The following is a 22,212-nucleotide window of genomic DNA, read 5'->3' as shown; positions in this document are numbered from 1 at the left end:
ACTTACAAAGAAATTAGAAAGGTGAGAGATTAACCAAAGCAAAGCAAGAACAGCAGAAGAGGAGCAAGACAGTGATACACTTCTAGGACTGCTCTAAGAAGACCAAAACTGCATGCTTTTATACTCCAGTTCACATATACCACACTCCAACTTCCCACAGTTATGTTCTGCTTACTTATCACTGGGGCAATGCTAATACGTATACATATCTTGTTTAGAGGTCTTGCTGTCATCATGTATTAGCATAAATTTCCACACTGCCACTTACACTGTATAATCCACATCTCTTGGATAATTTAACAAGCGAAGTCCTTGTTCTATCTTTCTTAAACTTCCATTTAGGTCTCCTGTTGCCATTATTCTAAATGCTATTCTTCTTTTAGATTATTAAATAAACGTAAGAAAGTATGTCTGTTCAAAAAAAAATATGTACACAAAAATTACAAAATTACAAATACAATAGAATTACCACTGAAATTCAAAGGTTTTTACCTCCCTTTCTAGACACTCCTTTTTCCAAAGCATTACAATACAGCACAGAACTACAGCTCAATACCAATTAAAATCAACCATCATCTTCATTCATTTTAAATAGGACCAAGCAGTAATCTTCAATGTGACAAACTACCAAAGTCAAAGATATCTGAAAGATTATTAGGAATGTAGAGCTGGCTAAACAAAAGTACACAACACTTATTGTTGAAAACTTGGAAGAATTTAACCAATTATTTGGAAATTGAGGCAGCTATTCTTCCTGCATTATGTTACAATATGATCCATTCTATGGTTTTGCAAATTTAACTAGATAGTAAGACAAATCTCAAAGAGTCTGACAAAAAACTGAAGCTTTAATCTGCAATGCAAATACTCAAGAAGACACTCGCACAGGATTTTGCCTAATCATATAGGCTGTTTCCCAAAAGTATCAACAATCCTTTCTTTTTACGCCAGACGTCTGGATGTAAAAACTGGTAACTACTGTCACTACAGAACAACTTAAGAGATCATAAAAATAAAAAAACTAAGTCAAGTTGGTAGAAAATCTTGGGAAGCTGAACACAAAAAAATGAGGTACAAGCTTTTGCCTGTAGGAATTAGTTACAGAAGTTACAGAGTGCTGACTATCAAGAGTAAAATCGAGTATAACAAAGTTTCAAGATATGATAACATACAACTTTAAGCAAGTGGCTCAAAGAAGAATTCTCAAAACCACATATGGTATTCAAAGAATCAATGTAAAAAAAAAAACTAACCAAACAAAAAAAACTACCCCGTGCAAGTTACCAAGTACGTTAACACCGTAAACGTTGTCTTTGAAACGCCCAACAACTAGACTTTCGATTTCTTCGAATTGAATCTAGACTCTCCTGTTGCTTAGGGCGAGCAGCTGGGGGGAAAACCACATTACGCAGAGATGCAAAAACGTCACTGACAAGTATTGGACTTCGCTGTCGTGCCAGCCACACAGAGGCCACCTGCACACGAGCGAACCGCACAAGAGACTGTGCCTCCTAGGCTGGTTGCTCTGGGCGCCAGCGAAACACCAGAGGAGAAAAAAGCGTGTCCCAGCCAGAACACGGTAAGGCGGGTTGCGGTCCCGGAGCCAGCGCGCTATGGCAAACTCGCAAGAGCAGGACCGGGGCTCCACACCCGCCTTTCCTCGCCCCTACAACAACCGGAGACCGGGCCTTCCCCCGGGGCTCGCCGTCTCCGAGGAGAGGGAGAGCCCTGGGCCGGGAGCCGGGCCGGGCCGCGCCGCCGGCCCGCACGGCGGGGACAAAGCCCCGCCCGAGAGCGATGCTGACGCTCACCCGCGCGGCGGGAGCGCCGCCGTTCCCTCGGCAGCGCGGCCGGGCCCCGCAGCCGCTCCCCAACGCGGCGGGCGCACACCGAATCTGCCGCCGCCAGAGCCGACGGCCACTTCCGCTTCCCGCGCGTCCTTCCTCGCGGACGTCACTTCCAGCAACAACAGCAGACGTCAGAGCTGCCCGGGCAGGAGTCGGGGCGGCGGCGGCGGGCTCGGCCTCCCTGCCGAGGCTCCATCCCTGGGCCTGTCCGCCTGTCCCCGCCGCCGGGCCCGCGCAGCCCCTCCCGACCGGCGCGGCCCTCGCACGGAGACGGGCTGGGCTCGTCGCGGCGGCGGTTGGAGCCGAGCTGGCACAGGTAGGGGCCCGCGGGTGCCCCGCCGCGGCGCCGGCGGACGGGCGGCACGGCCAATCGGCAGCCGGGGCTCCGGGAGCGGCCCAATGGGGCCCGGGGGCGGCACCCGCCGGGCCGCGATCGCCCGTGCCCCGAGAGCGGGGCCGCCCTACCCGCGCCGGGTCCCGGCGCCGCTGCGCGCGGGGGGGGAGCCGGGAGGAGGGCGGCGCGGCTGCGGAACTTCTCGGGACGCGGTGTGGCTTTAGGTAGCTTCGGCCTTCGGCTCCCCGGGGTTGCTCTGGGCCTGCGGGACGGGCTGTGCCCCCACCCGCCAGCCTGGTTGCCCGGAGCCAGGATTGAAGGGCTTTCACGTTACGGGAGGGACCAGCAGGCCTCGGTTGCAATGCATGTGCGATGAACGAAGCTTCAGCTTCGATAAGCTTGCATCGAAGGAAGGAACGTTATCCTGTTGGGATAATCGTGGCTGCAAAGCAGCAGCTGTAGGGCTCAGTTACCATGAAGTGGAGAATGTTTAGAATACATGTTGCTTTTTATTTAATGAACTAGAATCCAGTACTAATGCAGCATTAATCTAGATTACTTTTAGCATCCTATCATGCTTGTCAACACTGCAAAAGAATTTATTATGCAGTAGCAAAGAAACATGAAGGAGACATAATTTGAATTTAAATCAAGACTGTGTTACCAGACAGAGCTAGAGAAGATCAGCGATTTATAAATAAGCGTGATGTTATTTTTACTGTGGTAGTTACTACAGTCAAGATATCAAGAGGTTTCGATTACTAGATAAAGCTACATTATTGGAAGTTTGAAAACATGCGTTTGAGTGGTCTATTGAATCTGAAGATTGAAAATTTATGTTCAAAATAATTTTAAAATACAGTTTTTGACACCATTACTTAAAAGGCTTTATAACAATGGATTTGCTCATCTTGTATTCTGAGTGGGCTCTGAAAGTATTCATCTTGGATTACTACAAAGCTGAAAGTAATTATGTGATTGGGAAAATTATATGTGTTCTAACAAATGGCGTATAAGCTGGTGAATAGCTGCACAAATAGCAGAGCTTGTGGATTTTCAGCCACTGGTTGTAGAATGGTTTAAATAGTGTCTCATTTTGTTTCTTCTGTGAAATTTCTTCAGTTGGTCCTTAAAATAGCAAATATATTACAGAAAGGCTTTTTATACTATTTCTGCAGTGATATTCTCTGTATAAGTATTCTCCTTATTCTCAAGGCTTTATGTTATGCTACTAGGTAAGAAACCTTGAAAAGATTTATTCTCTTGTTTCTGAACACTCTAAATCCTTACTGCATTATCCCTGAAGTCATTAAACTTTGTTTCAGTGTCAGTCACAGCCTCGTCTTGTGTGCTACCCAATATATTTTTGCTTCTCCTAATGTTTTATAGCACTTCATTGACTCTAAATAAAGTATTTTTATTTAATTTTAAGGGAAGTCTGAAGATTCCAAATGTACTGAGGCCTAAGGTTTCTTAGCTTACATAGGATATAGATGATATTTGGTACACTTTGCAGAAGCTTATTGTTAATTTTGTAGCTCTTCAAGCATGGAAACTTTGAAAAACATCTTCTAGGTTTTTTAATGGGCTTCGTTTTCAGTATTTCTTCAGTTGCCTTGTGAAGGCTGATTACCTGGTCAGCATAACTTTGATAGAACTCACTTTCTATCTATTCAGATTGGTCCTAAAATTTTACATACATGCCGAGTCTGTCTTAAAAATGTTTACGAGTAACTGTCTACATTTAATTTGGATTTTATGTCCAGCAGGCTCGCAGATGGGTCAGGGACTCTGGAGGATTGCTAGAAACCAACAATTGCAACAGCAAGGATACAGTGGACAAGGCTATCTTACCAGAGAGCATGGTAGGAGGATACCTGCTAACAATGTTTCCAATACGAGCCATCGCAAACAAGCCCAAGGAGGCATTGACATCTACCACTTGTTGAAGACAAGGAAATCTAAAGAACAAGAAGGATTCATTAACCTGGAAATGTTGCCACCAGAGCTTAGTTTTACTATTTTGTCATACCTGAATGCAACTGATCTCTGTCTAGCATCATGTGTCTGGCAGGATCTTGCTAATGATGAGCTCCTCTGGCAAGGGTAAGCATGAAACAAAGAAGGATCACCTGGACATAGTAAAAATTATTAGATTTTATATTTGTCTCAGTAAGTGCTTTTTGTCATTCTAACCTCAGCAAAGGTTTCCTAAGTTAAATGAGATTGACACAGAGGAAACATATATCATTTAAAAATGTGTTATTCTGGATTTCTAATTAGTATGGGCTATTACTGAAGATTACAACGTATACAAGTGTGCTTGGCACAGGTATACATATATTATCATATTATATATAATATACATATATTATTATACACCTGTTTTTTGAGCTAGCATGGGGAAAAGAAACAGGCGCTTGTCTTCACTTTTGTATTAGCTAAAAGCACATCTCAAGTGTTTGTATCATTACTTCTCTGAACTTCAAACAGATGTCTAGCTTAAGCAAGCAAACCTATTCAGCCAAACTTCCAAATGGCATGGAATGAGAACTCATCTACGATGCTTGTAGCAATTTTAGGTGTATCTTTTTTGGAAGATGGTTATAGAGGGAAGAAAGAAAAGGTCTTTTTTTCTCAAGTGAAGTTTCTTCAGCCTAACACTCAAAACACGTTCATGTATAACATATGCAGAATTTGTATGTCTGGGAAATAAATAAAGGAACATTCTCTCAGATAAAATAGTGTAATATCAAAATGTAACTAACATTATATTCTCTGGTATTTTATGTTTTACAGCACTAGGAAAGAGTCATGTAATCATATTTATCTTTAGAGTAGATGGTCAGCAGAACTTGTAACTTCTTTCACAACATTTTCTTCTCCCTTAACAGACAGTATTACTACTATAGCAGTTGGGTTGCTGTTCAGGTTGTTTATTTTCCTTTCATGATTCTCTACATCTCTTCCTTCCCTCATCTATTTCCTTAGCCTGCTGCATTTGAATTAAGCAGCTTCCCCTCCTATCAAGCTTTTGAACCTACAAAAAGGATAATGCAGTATAACTTCTTAGTCACAGTTATTCTGCTATTGGGGACTGTTACATTGATAGGAAACAGGAATTTTGGTGAAGGATATCAGTAAGCTTCTAAGTTTATCAATATGCATCGTATTGTGCTCAGTTCTTGGTATCAAACCCACCCTAAATACAAATAAATTCCTTAGACCAAAGCTTGAAGATACTAGAGCTTCTTAGTTGCACACACTATATATTCTTACCATATGGGGGGAAAATACATATTTTCCTTGAAGTTTATTCTGGGAAACAGTTAAATCATTTTTTGTTAAATCTTTCCAAATAATACATTCATACCACATTTCATTTGGTAATGAAAATGTGTCCTGATTAGCGATAAATAAAAATCTCAATTTGCATAATCTCTGTAAAAATCTTCACTATTCCACACATATAAGGGTGTGTTTAAGCTTTGGCAAGTACCGTGGTTGCAGTTCTGAACTCAGTCCAAATATGACCCAGGTTCCTGAACTGAAAACAGAATATTTGCCATGTCTCCAAGTGACTACCTGCTGGGTCCTAAACATTGCTCCTGATGAGTTACAGGGCAGATGTGTTGAAGCAGAACTACCAGTTCAATAAGGAATCTAAAGTGTGCGTAGAAAGTGAAAGGTAATTTCAGATGGCATCATCAAAGAAACTGAGATGAGGGATAGAAACTGATGAAACTGAGGAGTCAGGGTGGAATAAAAGGAAAAGAAGCTGAAAAGTTATAGAAGATAGAGAGGGATGGGGCTGGATCTAGTCATTAGGATTGGCCAAGACAAGAGGAAGAAGAGTTGGGTGAAAAAGGACAGATGGGGAAAGTGCTGAATTAATGGCCTAATTTTGTGCAGATGTGGTGTCCAATTCACTGCACAGCTGGGGCACAATAAAAGAAACAAAATGTTTTAATCCATCACAGTACAGCAAGAGAACAACTTCTTACTGTTCTCCAGAGTTCAGATTCTGCCAGAGGTCTCTGCTGTGTGGTTGTCATGATGCCACCTACTGGGATATGTTTTGAGGTTGCACTCAAAGACACCAAAACCTCTATGAGGAGAAAACATTAATCATATAATTGAAGATTTTAGAAAAACATGTGCAAAAGACTTAAAAACTGTTACAAGCAACCTACTTCTAACTTTCCCTATAGTTTGAGTATTTAGCTTTGCAGTGTTGATTACATTTTGCTTCTGTAAAATCTGTGAAATTCAGAAAGGAATTTTTATAATAGATTAATTCTATTTTCATAGGTTGTGCAAATCCACTTGGGGTCACTGTTCTATATACAATAAGAATCCGCCTCTAGGATTTTCTTTTAGAAAATTGTATATGCAGCTAGATGAGGGCAGTCTCACCTTTAATGCCAACCCTGATGAGGTAAGTGAACTGTTGCTGACAGTAATAAACAGTTACAGTAATTGTGATTGTTGTTTTTTAATTATAGTCATATAAAAACGAAGTTTTAATAGGTGTTTGTTTTACTGTAGGGATGGTTAATACTGAGCTACAGCTGTATTCTGGTCTTTTTTTGAATATTTTACCTGTGCACATCATTTACATGACTTGCCTCTTAAGTGCTCTGTACACTTCTGTGGATGCCATAAATTCATAACCACATATTGACTTTGGAATGAGGCAGATATCCTAGCTGAAGAGACAGTGGTGAATTGTAAGAGCATAACAATATGCTTACATAAATAAAAATGCTAAAATGCAGAGTATGAGTTTGGTTCCACTTCAGGCAAAGCAGGATGAGGTATAAAGTCCATTTACTTCTATGACAATTAGGTTTTCTTGTAGGGGATTTTTACCTATTTCCACTATCAAGGAGCAAATCTTGAAATATGAAAAAGATGTGCTGCTGAACTACCCTGAAGATCAGTTTGATTTAATTTCTGTGGGTGTTTGTTGTGCATAATCTTTCCTTATAGAACAACATAAATTTATCTTAAAAAAAAAATTTGCTTGTCAAACTGAAAGGTTTTGATTTACAAATTCATGTAACTAACTGGAAAAGTCATTTTCTGCTTTCAGTCTGTCGCCTTTCAAAGAAGAAAACAGTTTGAGAGTAGACAGCTTTTGCCTGGGAGATAGTTAATGCCCAAGTGACAGAGAGAGTCTTTGTGTATAAAACCAGACTCCTGCTTCATGTTTCCTAGGAAAATAGAGTACACAGTACTGAGCAAAAATAGCATTAACTTCCTGCATATAGTTACACATATACATGGAAGTGGTAATTGAATAAATCTGAAGTACAAAAAGGATTGAGATATGAAAAGATACGCTTCTAGAAGCAAGTTTCACTCTGCTGATATGATACAGGAAGTGTGAACTTGTGACCATGGGGTGAAATAAATAAAGCAGTTCTATGAATCATTGAAATAATGTGATTTTGTTTAAGTTCTTGGTTTATCTCATATTCTGCTTGATTAAGAGACCATTACTTTTATCAGTCACAAATAGAGTATTTTGTAATTTCTCTGGTAGAACTCTGCCTTGAACTCTGATACAGCAGCATCAAGACATCAGCACCTGGCCACTTGAGTGATTAGTATTGATTTTCTGCAGAATTGTCACAAATTTAGTAATAAATGTAAAAGCTTTCAAACAAAATGCAGTATTTAGGTAATTTACATGTTTTCAGTAATGTATCAAGTATATTGGTCGCAGCATTGTCCATCCAAATTTTTCTTTGTATTTCAATTTGCTTTAACATAATTTTTCACTTAACTATCTTAGTTTATAATGTGCCATTATATTTTAACTTTTTTTAAAGTAATCTTGGTATGTTTAAAGCATTTGGAACTTTCAGAAAAGGCACTTAATAGAAGATTCATTATTTTTAAAGGAAATTAAGATCTGGAAATTAGAGCTAACTTACAGCATACCTAAATTAAGTATTAACTTTATTATGCTACTCTTGGTTCTTCATTGTGGTTATGTTTTACAATAGTAGTACAAACAGTCTGCTTCAATGAGAGACGAGAACCTCAGGGTATCTCCTAAGGGCTCTGTTCCTCTCTCCCTGTGGAGCACCATAGCCTGGTAGGAATCATTCAGGGCCTGAGTTTCAGGACACTTCACAAATACTATTGCTTTTACTGTTTACGACTGTGATATTGGCAGAATTATTATTATAAGGACACTGTGACTGGAATATATGATACGACATTCCACTATTACAAATTGTGTCTCCGAATTTCCTGCCAAACTCTGCTTTACATTTGATAACAGACCTGATCAAATTACTATAAAAATAGGAATACTTACAGCCACAGGAGCAAGATTCTCCAAAGGACACCGCCCATGTCATGAAAATGGGTAACCAGGCTCCACAGCAACAGCTCCAGAGCTAGCGGTGGCTCACGGGGTAGGGAAGAGCATCTACACACTTTGTGGTAGGATTCTCTGGTTAGCCATTGTTGTGTGCATGGTGTTGTGATATCTGCTGTAATTTAATGTGTTGATTGTGTGCATGAGCTTGCATAATTCATAGCAGGTGCTCACATTCTGCTGAAAGGATGTGCCTAAACATGTGACACGTAATCTGAAAAAAAATCCTCTAGTGCATGTTTGGGTTGGGGTTTTTTTTGTTTGGTTTTTTTGGGGTTTTTTTTGGTTGGTTGGTTTTGTTGGGTTTTTTTCATATGGCACCACCATTGTAGCCAAGATTTTGGAAACTGTTTTCTGTCGTTTCTTTAGAGAGGGGGGTGGTTTAGTGTTAGTATTAACACTTGAATATAAATATTGTGTTGTTTAATCTGCCTGTGTGGTTTCTGCTGTATTTTATTTTAAAGAATGTATGGTGTATGTGAAATGTTTCTCATGCAGTGCTCATTTCATCTTGTGTGCTTATGACTCAGAATTTGTAAGCAACCAGAAGTTAGTTCCCATTGTTTTGTATCCAGTTTCTAACTCCCTATAAAACATTTTATCAAGTTCATTACACGGATCAATGCTATGTAGCTAAAACTGAAACTGAAGGTACAAGCAAGAATCATTTGGTCAGGAAACAAGATCTGTTTTTTTGTTTCATCCTTAATGGTTCTAACTGATCTATTGAAAAGCATTAATTTTTATGGAATCTGTACTGTACCAAAACTGTCTGTCCTCAATGAGGTCAGGATTTCCTTTACGTAGCATAATAATAAAGTACAGTAAGGCAGTGCTTACACTAAGTCTGGCTTTCCACTCTTCTGATTGTCTCATTCACTATAAACTGCCCTTAGTTTTTGTCAGGGAGGTCAGGTTTTTTTGACCTGTTCCTGGTTATAAATTGTTAGCCACTTGTATAAAGCTACCTTACCTGCTAGTCTGTAGATGATGGAATGTTTACTGTGCTGTGTTTCTCAGCAAGTTTTTTTGAAACTTATCCTATTTTATAGTGATGTACTAAGCAAGCCAATTTTGAGATGCATTGATTTATCTGTCTGAAGAATATTATGAGTATGCGTATGTTGTAGAGGAAAGATGTTCTTTTGTGTGATCTATAAAAAAAGTTGGAACAGTGAGCTGAAACCTTTTGATAATTCTACATTAAAATCAGTGGTTTAATCTTGTGGATTATTAGTTATGGATTCTTTGTAATGTGAAAAATATTTCTGCGTTCTACTTGCAATTTCTGCCATCATAAGTTTGTATTACCGAGACTGTATTTTAAAGACATACAGTGAAAGAGACACTGTTTGTAATGTATGTTACATATTGTGACCACATTTGTCAACAAATGACTTGATTCGTAATTTAGTAAAACAATCATAAGAATACGTATTATACATCTCATCCATACTATGCATTTTGTTCCAGAAGATGCACCAGTAAATATATTAAGATAGTGTACTTCTCTAGAAACATGGGAACAATAATACCATCCATGTCTAATTATTATTTATGAATAATGTTAGTGTTACCTAGAATCACCAACAGAAATTGAGACCCTGCTATACTAGATACTGATTCCAAAATTTCTGTGCCGTTAACTTAGGATGTGTCTGGTTTGTTTTGTATGCATATCTAAACAGAGGGGTCAAAGGCAACTACGAAAGTTTTAATGTTGAGTGCTGTCCTGAAGTGCTCTGACAGTACTCTTAGCAAAGAAGAAAGTCAATGCAGAAAGGAAACCAACACTGAAAAAGAAAAGTTTTCCATTTAGATATAAAAAAATGGAAATTGGAAACAGGTAGAAAGCAAGCAAGGAGTGTCAGTGCTGTAATACGTTGGTAAAACAAGCATTGTGAGCCTGGAAAAAAAAGAAGCAGCTGTAAAAAAATAACATACCAAAATACAACAAATGGCTTTTGTTGTTACTATTAGTCTATTCTTAAAATTGGTTTTTGCATATATAATTTAAATCAACACTTCCATACATTAATGTTTTATCCAGAGCTGTCTGAAATTCAGAGATAACATGCTTGCCACGGAGGCAAGGTAGGCAAGTACCCTTAAGTCATCTTTCCTAATTCTCTAATGCTAAGAGCATTATAGTGCTCTGAATCAGAATTTAAAAACTATTGTATGTGCTCATTCTGCAATGTCTCCGGAGTGTTAAAAAGGCCTCTTCAGACCTGGTAGATCATGGCACAGAACAGCCTACTTGACTGCAGTCAAATGTTTCCTAGGAGAATCACCAGCTGACTGATGCATAATCTTAGCATAGGTTTTAATAGTGTATAGAGCTACTATTTCAGCTAGTATATATGCCACAAGCGACCATTTTAGCTATCAAAAGTGATTTATTTGAAGCAGGGGTTCTGAGAGGTTTTCAAGGCAGTATTTACAGTGTTATGAAAAGCAGATTCAATGACATGCTGTAAATCTTGTAAATAAATTTCATTTGCTGTGAGACAAAATTTAAGAACTTAAAAGAGAAATCGGGCTTCTACTCTTGCAAAGTATTTTTGATAGCTCAGGATGAAATAAAAAGCAACTAAAAACAATGGCATGTGGTGAAGTATATTTTATTTATACCGTTTGCTTGTGAAGGAGTTGAGGAAAATGCATTCACAGAGAAAGATATTGTCAAGTGCTATGTGTGGTGGGGGAAAAGAGGGAATTAGAGATAGAGAATGGTAATGCAAAGACTTTGTAGCCTATTAGATGGAGATCCTACATTGAGTTGCAAGCTAGTGCATGAGAAAGAAACTGTGGCATTTTCTGTCACAGAGAAACCAACCCATTGTCTGTCTTAAAAAAGGTATGATTTTCATCCTGCCTCTTCTATGCCATGCCAGCTGTTTTCTGGATATGTTGCAGAAGTGTTTGTTAATTGCAGCACAAATGCTACTCAAGATTTCCTTGCCAGGCTTCAGTTTGTATAACCTTAAGTAAACTCTTATTACTGAAGCAAACACATAAATCTCATTAAATCAGGATATATGTAAAGGAGACATTCTGCTGCTCATCTTATATAAGTTGCCAAAATCCTTGTTGTTCATTTTAATCTCCCATTTTTAATTTTTTACTTACTTCTGGTTCAAGAAAGTACTTAATGTTATGTTGTCCATCCATATTATGGACAAACTTAAATATGATCTAATTTGGGCTGAAATGCAAGCCTGTAGAGCAATACATGTTACATTGTCATCCTGAAAAAAAGATTTTTCTTAAAATTGGGGCATAACATTGCTAGATTTTTTGTTTTACCTATTAAAAACCTTTATATTTTTATTTATTTTTGTAAGACGTTATTTTAACAAAATAGATGTATGTTGATAAATGCTATTTTCTATAAATATATAAGCAAAAACTATGGACTGGTAAAAATAGCTAGTTAATACTACAGGTGTTTCTTGGCTTTTAACTTGTGTTCTTAAACATATATTCTAACTATTTTCCTGCTTGATGCTACTAAGACTTTGCTTCACTAAGCCACTTCACAAAGTGTTCCAAACTTTCACTCAGTCCTTTATTTCTTTTTCACACAAAATTCAAGAGCACTGGGAAGTTTAGTTTATACACTGAATGACAGCTTGCCCCTCCATCTTTATAGCTGTAATGTAAACTAAAAGGGCAGACTTACAAAATATTGTGAAGTTTGATATCAGAAGATTTATGAAAAAATATTTCAGAAGTATTTTAAAGGTGATTTAGGTTGTGGCCTTGGTACATTATTCTATGCAGAAATGCACTCTCCTACTCATTTTACATTTCAACCTTATGCTATAGTCAAGATATATTGTACTTAAGTGTTGTAACACTTCTTTGTAACAAATGCTGAGTACTGCTCCCAGCCCCTGCCAAATTGCATCAGGAGAACTTGGTTAGTTATTCTTAGGTTTAGATTTTTGCTGTTGAAAAATGTGAACATTTTTTAAATCCATTAGTTGGGTTTTGATTTCTGAGATTGTAAGGAAAATAGTTTTATGCTTTGGGATATTTCAATGACCAGAGAGAATCCAGAATATCACTGAAATACTTTAAATTTGTTGTGTTTATTCTATAAGAAATGTGTGCTTGGTCAAAGTGGAAAATTCTGGAAATCATAATATGAGTATAAATTATATGCAATTCTGTATTTTTAAACTATTTTTATGTTAGGCATAGTGTTCTTATTTATGTGTATGCATATTTATATATGTTGATACTTACCTATGCTTTGAAATCAGCGTGCTTGTGTTTATTTGCATTATTACACATTTAAACAAATGCATTTAATGCATCTATTTGAATGTGATACATTGTATACATGTGAGAACATTACTGTTTTAATGGAAGATGTTAAAGACTAAACATATTATGGCTAAGATTTTCTTATTTGCAAAAGTTACGAAATTACCAGTTATGGTCCCTGCAACATTTTAAATACTATTACAAAAGTATGAAAAGCAAACTACGGATATACGCTGTAAAGAAATTATTAAAGACCTGTCATGCTCATTATGGGGTTCATAATTTAAAATTTTCTGCTATGACTGTATGTAAAATCTCAACCATAACAATAAATTGTTTCTTTGCATTTGATTTATAACTTTAGAGTGTATTCTGCATGTTGAAATGTGGTTTAGAGGAGGAGGAATCATTCTGAAAAACAAATCAGTTAATTCGTAGGATTACATTCCTACATTGTGAAGTACAATACTTGTTCCTAAATACATTATGAAGATTAAACATATTTATATGTACATGTATTTTATCTCAGGGAGTCAACTACTTTATGTCCAAAGGCATACTAGACGATTCACCGAAAGAAATAGCTAAGTTTATCTTTTGCACAAGAACACTGAATTGGAAGAAGCTGAGAATCTACCTTGATGAAAGGTAATTCAAATTTCTCTTAAGATATTTTCTATTAATTTTCAATGTACAGCCACATTTAGCAATATTTTGAATGTAGAGATGCAACTTCAAGGATGTAAAAAGGCAAAAAAAATGCAAGTAGGTAATGGTTCTGCTAAATCTGAACAGTTAGTTCAAGTATTTATGTGACTGTAACACTATTAGGAATCTTCAAAAACACCACTTATAAATAATAAATCTCACATCCTCACAAAATCGTACATAGATATTTTGCTGCTTTTTTTGACTTGAGGTTTTTTTCCCCTCTGTGTGCATTATTCAGAAAGAGTAGTTATCACTTTATCAAGGGTTGATAGCTTTTTAACTAATGTTGAGTCATCTAACCATTACTTGGTTGCCTGATGTTTCTTGATTGGAAGTTGCGCACAGCTTCTGAGATGGAAGGGAGAATCCTCTTGGAGACATCAGGAGCTACAGAAGGGAATACTCTGCGGGAATACTCTGCCTGCTGTAGCGTGCTATTCTGTCTCCACAGTGCTTTTTCATGCCATCATGCTGAGGTGTGGCAGTATCATGAAAGAGAAGGAGAATAGTAACTACACCTAAATAGGAAGAACAGAGGGCCAACAGCAGTTCTAGCAGGAATCCTTTCCTGGTTCTCATCCTCTTCAGCCTGTACTACTAAAGGAATAAAAGGAGTCTGTAGTGTTTACCACCACTGACAGTCCTGTGCTGTAAAACTTCAGATTTATCAATTTTTTAGACAATACTAAAAAAAACATTTAATGGATGAGATTGCAAGTTAATATTAGCAACTCCTACTGCCATATGTCTGCCCTTCATAATTAGAGCATAATCAGATACTAAAAATAAAAACTACTTTTCTAAATGCTGAAACTCCCATCTTAGTACTGAAAGGTAAAAATCAGGTTAAACATAGGAGAATATTCTTCGATTCACTTCAAATTTGCTTCTAAATTTTTTTCAACTGCCTTTTGCACATCTGCTAATATAGGTGTGGTCTGAATCTTTTAGATGTTTGTGTGTTCAGTGGAAGACACTTGAGAACATCACACCCTGATCACTTATGTGAGCAAATTCTGCCTAGCTGAAGCCTGGTTTTAACAAGATACTCCTGTTACAATTTAGACATCAAAATGTGTGACACACATGAGTCTCTTCCCTTTACTGTCTTTTTTAGTGGTTTTGTCACTTTAAAGGAAGCAAAGCCTCTATGTAGACTTTGAATATATGTATAAATTTTGAATTCTGGTTAATGTGTGTTTTTATAGTATTTGGCTACTAATAAGCAAAGAACATGTGTTTATATTATCTTTGTACTGTTAGTGATAATTTCACCTTTCAGAAAAAACAAAAGCTCATGCTATTCTAAAGCTTTAATTTTTGTTTTTAAAATCTGCACATTTTTGTATTTAAACAGTTAAAAGAAACTTTTCTAATAATGTGGGTTTTCATTCTACCAGGAGAGATGTTTTGGATGACCTCGTGACGCTGCACAACTTCAGAAATCAGTTCTTGCCAAATGCACTGAGAGAGTTCTTCAGACACATTCATGCTCCTGAGGAGCGTGGGGAGTACCTTGAAACTCTCATAACAAAGTTCTCTCACAGATTCTGTGCTTGTAACCCTGATTTGATGAGAGAGCTTGGCCTTAGCCCTGGTAAGCAAAAATGAGTAGTGGATCAGTCTTTGTACTTCTGGACGATGCTGATGTTTCTGATAGCTCTAAAATCAGCACCTAAACAAGTATTTCTGAAAGTACAAAATGGTTCAGTTTAGAGTCAGCATTCCACTTGGGTTGAAAAAAAAAACCAAAAACCAAAAACAAACGTACTGATTCTTTTTTAGCTGATTAGTTGGGTTTATTTCCATGTTATCTTTCCTTCATTTTTGTCTGTACTTGAGCTTTTCCCTATTTCTGAATTTCCTCTTGCAGAGTCTTACTTAACATTTTACCTTGTGGATAGTCTCACAGAAATGAAAGGGAATATTAGGCCATAATCAAGTTAACAAGCATTTCTAACTGGTTGGGGGAGGCAGTTTTCAGCAGTGGAACTGCTTACATATTTAGAAGATAAGCTTTTGCAGGATGTTGTCTTCAGTTTACACAAACTTAAGAATCTGTTTAAATGAAAATACATAAAGCCCTTAGTGGCTTTTGGATTATGTAGAAATACTAAGAGATTTGTAAATTCTGATTTGGCAGTGTGCTGACGTTATTACTTTGAAAGTTACTATATTAAATTTTATTTCACTGGGATACCCTTCTGAGTAGTTGGATGTATATGTGTGTGTGTGTAGGCAGGGAGCAATACTTTCAATGATCACAGGTCTTTTTTAAACTTTTTTTATTTATTCTCTCTTGTCTAGATGCAGTTTATGTACTGTGTTACTCTTTGATTCTTCTTTCGATTGATCTAACAAGCCCTCACGTGAAGAACAAAATGTCAAAGAGGGAATTCATCCGAAATACGCGACGAGCTGCACAGAATATTAGTGAAGATTTTGTAGGGCACCTTTATGACAACATCTACCTTATTGGCCATGTGGCTGCCTAAAAGCACAATTTGCTAGCACTTAAAATTTATAATTTTCAAAAATTACATCGATTCCAGATATTAATTATTTTGTAGAGATGGGGGTTATTTTAGTGCTGGTCATTCTAACCTCTGTATGCAATCAAAGTTTGTGTGTATAAGTGTGTGTATGTGTAAACTACCTTTTCTATCTATTTGCTGTAGGAACAGAAGGAATTTTTTTTCATAATTTTTTTTAGTTTTGCACAAAACAATGCCGTTAGTCTGACACAGCCATTTATGAATGTTAAACTGACATTACAGTCTAAGCTGACAAAGTGGTGAATTTGTGCATTAGATCTGCTTGAAACTTTAATAAGTTCATTCTTTTTAGAATACCATGTAATGTGTATATATTTAACTAAAGAGATTTATAATCATAATTATTTTATTGTAAAGTATTTTAACTAAAATTTCTCCTTTTATCTCTTAAATTAGTGTTTGACTTCCATTTGCATTTTTTTACAATGCTGACTACCTCAGATACCTAAGTTAGAGGAACATTGGTCTGAATATTACAATAAAGTTTATTCTAGGAGATGATAGAACACTTGTAAAATATCTAAGCTGGTATTTTATACTGTATTTATTAACTTGAGTTAGCATGTTGCCCACCTGCCATTCACTCAATTTTAGAGATTACAGGCTCTATTTTAGATGAACCTTGATGCCATACAGGGGTGGCCAGGGGAAATCATGCAGTGTGCAGAGAGGCTTACGTGATTTACGTACATAACTTCTTTTGCAGATACTAGTTTTTGGGAAACAGGGCAACTACAATCACCTATTCAGTGCAGTAAGCAAGAAGAAATCTAAACAGGGAAAGTGGCAGGAGTGACAAACATGTTGCTGCTTTCAACTGGTTCCCTCAGTCTAGAAGTGTCAATGATGGAAATGCCTTGGCAAATATATACCAGATGACTCGTTGCTAAGGCTGTTAAAAACTGACGGTGCAAGATTAGAGCAGTGACTGTGCAGGTTTGGGGAGCTGTTTCAGAGTCAGATACTGAATTACTTTCTAAAGCTGTCATGTAGCTAGATTTTAAACAGTTCTAAATTTATGGAAGTACTTCAAAAATTACTTGGTCAGGTTGTGTCTTGACATTTTCTGAAGTGTGGAGAGTATTAGCAGTGCAACTGCTGTGCATGTGCAGGCATTGAATAAGGATTTGCCTAGTTTTTGTTCAGACAACTCACAGAGCAGAGCTTTTTTTAAATTTATGTAACATGCAGTTGAAGTAAGAGCTGCTCCTGATTATGTTTGTTTACATAATATTCAGCTATCAGTAGCATCTGGATACATCATGGTAACAAGTATATTTCTTCTTTTTCCCTACCGTACCATGAGGTGAGGTGAGAAGGTATTCTTAATCTGTAAAACAGAACTAATCTGAATTGAATGCAGGAATGACACCTCACAGCCATGCACTTTGCCTATGCTGCTGCTGTTTGGCACCGAGGGAGTGTTAAGTTGTTTTAGATGTGAGCAGAGTCATGACAATGACAGTTCATACAAGGCCTACATAAATGATGGGAGGAAAAAGATGTAGCTATTACTGCTATTTCAAGTGTTTATAGCTCTGTTCCACAAACAGAAATGCATGCAAAAAAAGTACTTTTTTATTACATTCCATTTAATCCAGTGTAAATGCCATTGCACTTATGTAGCACACACAGCCAAAGCCAGGAGCCAGCAGTACTGCGGCCATATTCCAGACAGGTTTACAGTATCACTTGCCTTGCTCAGGATAACTACTCCTCACCCTGTGTTGTTTCATGTGTTTCAAAAAGTCCAAGGATGTGTTCTGCAGTGGTCAATTAATCTCAAACACAAATAGTACATGGTACAGTGGGGAGCTTTGTTTAAGGCACAGATATCTGCCCCTGTGTTACAGGGGAAAAAAAAAAAAAAGGAAAACTTTTAGCATAATTTGTAAAACCAGCAATAAAGGACAAGTGTCTCTGGGGTCCTTAAAGTGATCTTAAGTGGAGACAGCAGAATATAGTTTTCTAAGAAACACTCCTCAAAAGTTACACACTTTAAAAGAAAAATTCAGTGAATTTTGAAATTAGAACTCTTCTTATTAGAAAATATTTTCTTCTCAAACCACAAATGCAGAGCAAGGCTTAATTCTCTTCTGATTTATGTTTAGGTTGACATTAGTGATACTGGTTTTGATTTTGCACTAATAAGAGAGTATGAATTGTTAGTCTGCATTTCTCTTAAGTTCCAGTTACCCTGATACAGAGCAAAGCCTCCAGGCAGACAGAACATGTTTTTTTCTGGAATGGATGAGTACATCTATTAGCAAGGTTTAGAAAACTTCAAGGCCAGTGTAGCAGCCAAGAAGATAAATTAGAAACAGGATGATACAATTCAAGTTTCCATAAGTCCAGGGGAAAAGAAAACAAAACCCTAATAACATGCAGATAACAGCATGTGATCTTCACGACAGGATTTTGAACAGTGTTAGAGGATTAGCGCCCAACTCATGCTGTACATTAAGTTACTAACGCAGAGTTGAACAAAAAACAGCAAACACAACATGCCAAGTGTGAATTCCCTCAGAGGCAACCAAGAAACAACTGATTAATATAGACATTTCTTCTGTCCTTTTTCCAGTTTGAGTCTATCTCTAAAGTGGCTGAGAAGGAATTTTTTGCATTTTAGCAATCTAGACTTTACATGAGGCTACACAATTTTCTGTCTTAAAAGGAGAAAAAAAGTTCAGCCGGTGTAATTGTACTCTTAAAAAGTGAGAAAAATTCTCTTGGTTGCCCTCCACAAACTCTTAAAAAGTTTTGGACAGCATCTTCTTCAATGCACTTGGTGTCTCCATGCACATTTAAAAATAATGGTACTTCATTGATCCAGGTGTCACTAAACGATGTGATGTGGAAATAGCTACTTGATCAAGCACTTCTGAAGACTTCTGTAGAGGATCTCAAGCCTAATTACATGAGCATGATCATGCTTTTAACTACAAAGTGATTGCCAAGCTATTGTGATTCCACCACTGCATGTCCTTTGAACTTTGGCCATGTGGTGTTGCCTTAACTCTTAACTGTATGCACTGTACACAGTACTGAGGGAAGAAATGAGCCTGCAGCCCATCCCCCTGCACACACTCGCTGTTCTGGTCCTAAAAGACACTGGAATTGTTCTGAATGGCCATTTCTAAAAGTTTGGTAACTTCAGTATACACAGATGTGACAAGGAAAATTGTTTTCTCTTCATGTCAGGGAAAACGAGTGGTCCTGTGTCCATGGAGAGTGTCACACTAATGCAGGTCATGTTTGCCTTTATTAAATTCTGATGCTCTGATTGCATTTATTGAAGGAATATGACATATATTAGACATTCACATGGCTTGCTATAGACAGGATCTGATATTATCAGTTTTCTCAGACTCTATTTCTGTCTAGAATACTTTTCATTCAAATGCTAAACAATACATTTATACAGCTTTGACTTTTTAAAATAAAGCTGCTTCAACATACAGAAGCCCAAACAAATACAAGTTTGAGACGTGCTTGTCAATTTTGAAGCAAGTGAGAAATTTGCATTCAGGAAAAAAAATTCAATTTGTTCTCTTTAACCTTTCCCTTCCACCCCCCACATTGGAAGAAGAAAAAATGTAAACCGTTTCAGAAGACAGCTTTAAGAAAATAAACTGACTAGCTGGACAAATAAATGTTACTATTTCTTCTTCAATATTCTGCAGTTTATTAATGCTCTTAACACAAACAAGTTTACCAACTGGACTTGCTCTTTTTTGAAGTGGTAATAGTTTTGTTCTCTGTGTAAGGATGTCATTGTGCAATCTGATATTGTTTATTGTTCTGTTTTTAGAAAATGAGTATTAAGTATTTAAACAAAATTGAGGTATACCTACTTGATCATGTTAAAACATCAAAATTATAATAAGTTCAGGAAAGTCATATTTACTTGCCCTTTATTGGATCAGGATTTTTTTTTCTTCTCAAATATTTCATGGATGTATTAAAACTAATGAACATTAGGGCTGATGACTTGTTCTCTGCCATTGAAAAATCTACCACTCTAAGCTCAAAAGCACCATTAAAGTGGGCAAAGAACAGATATAAAGTATTTCCTGTGTCTCACATCGGCACATTATGGTTTCATTTTGCCTTAAAGAGAAATAGAAACTTTTATAATCTGCATGTAATCGTGATTTTAGTAAGATAAAATTTTACGTGGTACTCTATTATGAGATGTTCAAAGTTCAGACTTGCCATACAATACTGTAATTAAATTGTAATCAAATAGCTAGGAGTAGTTACAGAAGTGTGTATGTAAAAAACCTAAAAGAGATCACATTGCTCCATCGTCACCTCAGTGTTTTTGCTAATATTAATGTTAGTAACTTTGCAGTTTTCCTTTCTTATTCATATAAATATGCTGAGAGAAGATATTTAAATTGAATACTTCCAATTCCCATGTGAAATTCATTTGCATTAAAAACAAACTTTCTGCACTTACAATTTTAGAAAATTTAGAAAAGCAAAACCCTTCAATCCATTGAAAAAAAAGCTCTTAGTTTTCAGTTGTGTGGTTCACTCATAGACCTTAATAGAGAAAACAAGCAAAAAGCACTTTTCAGATTTCTAGCAGTCCAAAAAATGCATTTTCTAAGCTTAAAAATACTCAATGTGATCCTTACAGAAATCAAGCGTATTTTTGTAAAGCAATATGATCAGGATACCAGTTATTTTCAGAGAGAGTATTCATTTGTAAAAGTTAGCTTTCTTCTTGGCAGTGCTGGAGTGGAATGTTGGATTTAATTTAAAATGATTAATGAGATTTTGTCAGACTCCCTGCCTTTACCACCACTGCAGTTTGTCAGCACAACAACCTGGGAAACCCGGACGCCACTCTGTCGCCCAAAACTGCTTTCCAGGAAAAAATAAACCCAAGTAACTAGTGCCAGGTACGTGTCGATGGTATTGTCTTTCAGCTGTTGAAAGTTTAACTCTAAGCTGGGACATTTACACATTCTGAGGAAGTGAACCTCATTTGTTATTTCAATAGTCTGTTTTTGACAGTGGATACCAGTATAAACTTAAAAATTTAAGTTTTTAAGAGCAACCATAGCCATTATTATTAACCTTATGGGAAATCTATAATCCTTGCAGAAGAGAAATACTTTAAAAGGGACCAAATATGTATTGAAGCTCATTTAGCTAATATTTTCTGGAGAAAGATCATCCATTCAACCTGTATACTGTATTCTGTTAGGAGGAACTCATCATTTGAGCACTATGCATGCCAATAGGTTGCTGAGTGGCAAGGAATGCTCTGTTGGACTTGAGGCAGATGCATCAATGTGTATGTGTATGCTAAGAGCTAAAATCTGACAAGTTTGCAATACTTTTCATGTATGACCATAACATAAGCAAATTAGTAATTCTTTTGAAATGTAAGGTTGATATTGAAAATTATTTACAATTTGTCTTCTTTGCTTTCCTTGTGGAAGTTTGTTCTGTTGGTCTACAGTTTGAGCATTGTATTTTCTTACACATGAAATACACAAAGACTGAAAAGATTATTTCAATTTCAAAAGCAGCCTTTCCCTTCTGAGAAAACATATGTCTGCCTGTGCTGTGCAAGTCCTCTTGCAGTCACATAATGCTGTATCAAAAAACTGACCTTACATTCACTCATATGGACCCCTTTATACACCAGTTCTATCCATTAGTTCAGCAGGCAAAAAGTCCTGCAGGCTTCACAGAGATGTAGGTGGTGAAAAAGAGTTTGTATTGCTCTGCTGCACCAGGCAGAGCACACCCCTTTATGGGGCAGGATAGCACATGTATTCTTTGCATTACTTTTATCTTAGCTATTTCTTACCGCAGGGAGCCACAGTTTCCCTGTCTTCATATCAAGAATTCAGACTAATTGTCATAATTATGTGTAACACAATTGAACTGAAATATATTTTTATAACTGGAGAACTTCTTGAGTTTACTTGCCTTTTGCAGCATTAATCACCTGCATGAGAAAACAAACGAGGAAATCACAGGACTTCTTTACAAGTGCTGAAGAAGTGAACTTCTCAGCCTGCTTCTTAGTAACAATCAAGATGCTGTATTTTTTCACATTAAATGTAACTTCTT

The 22,212-nt window shown here is 37.0% G+C and overlaps 2 protein-coding genes across 5 annotated transcripts in view; one reads left to right on the top strand and one right to left on the bottom strand.

Moving 5' to 3' along the window:
* Window positions 1-1,950, bottom strand: part of CEP44 (centrosomal protein 44) — a 13,025-nt gene extending 11,075 nt beyond the window's left edge. For all 3 annotated transcript variants that reach the window (XM_082282490.1, XM_082282491.1, XM_082282492.1), the window contains exons 1-2: window positions 1,812-1,950; window positions 269-411 (exon numbers count right to left, since the gene is read on the bottom strand). In XM_082282490.1, the coding sequence (XP_082138616.1) occupies window positions 269-357 (89 nt within the window). In that variant the 5' untranslated portion in view covers window positions 358-411; window positions 1,812-1,950. The remainder of the gene's footprint in view (window positions 1-268; window positions 412-1,811) is intronic.
* On the top strand, window positions 1,910-22,212 carry FBXO8 (F-box protein 8). Of its 2 annotated transcripts, none has more exons than XM_082282495.1 (6): window positions 1,910-2,163; window positions 3,948-4,287; window positions 6,493-6,619; window positions 13,380-13,498; window positions 14,962-15,158; window positions 15,869-22,212. In XM_082282495.1, exons 2-6 carry the CDS (start codon window positions 3,959-3,961, stop codon window positions 16,054-16,056), a joined length of 960 nt encoding a protein of 319 aa, XP_082138621.1. In that variant the 5' UTR covers window positions 1,910-2,163; window positions 3,948-3,958; the 3' UTR covers window positions 16,057-22,212. The 2 variants fall into 2 exon arrangements, with proteins under 2 accessions (XP_082138621.1, XP_082138620.1); XM_082282494.1 differs by having other exon boundaries at window positions 2,037-2,163; window positions 3,951-4,287.

This window comes from Coloeus monedula (genome assembly GCF_965178545.1).
Source record: "Coloeus monedula genome assembly, chromosome: 5".
Lineage (NCBI taxonomy): Eukaryota > Metazoa > Chordata > Aves > Passeriformes > Corvidae > Coloeus > Coloeus monedula.
This window is presented reverse-complemented; position numbering and strand designations above follow the sequence as displayed.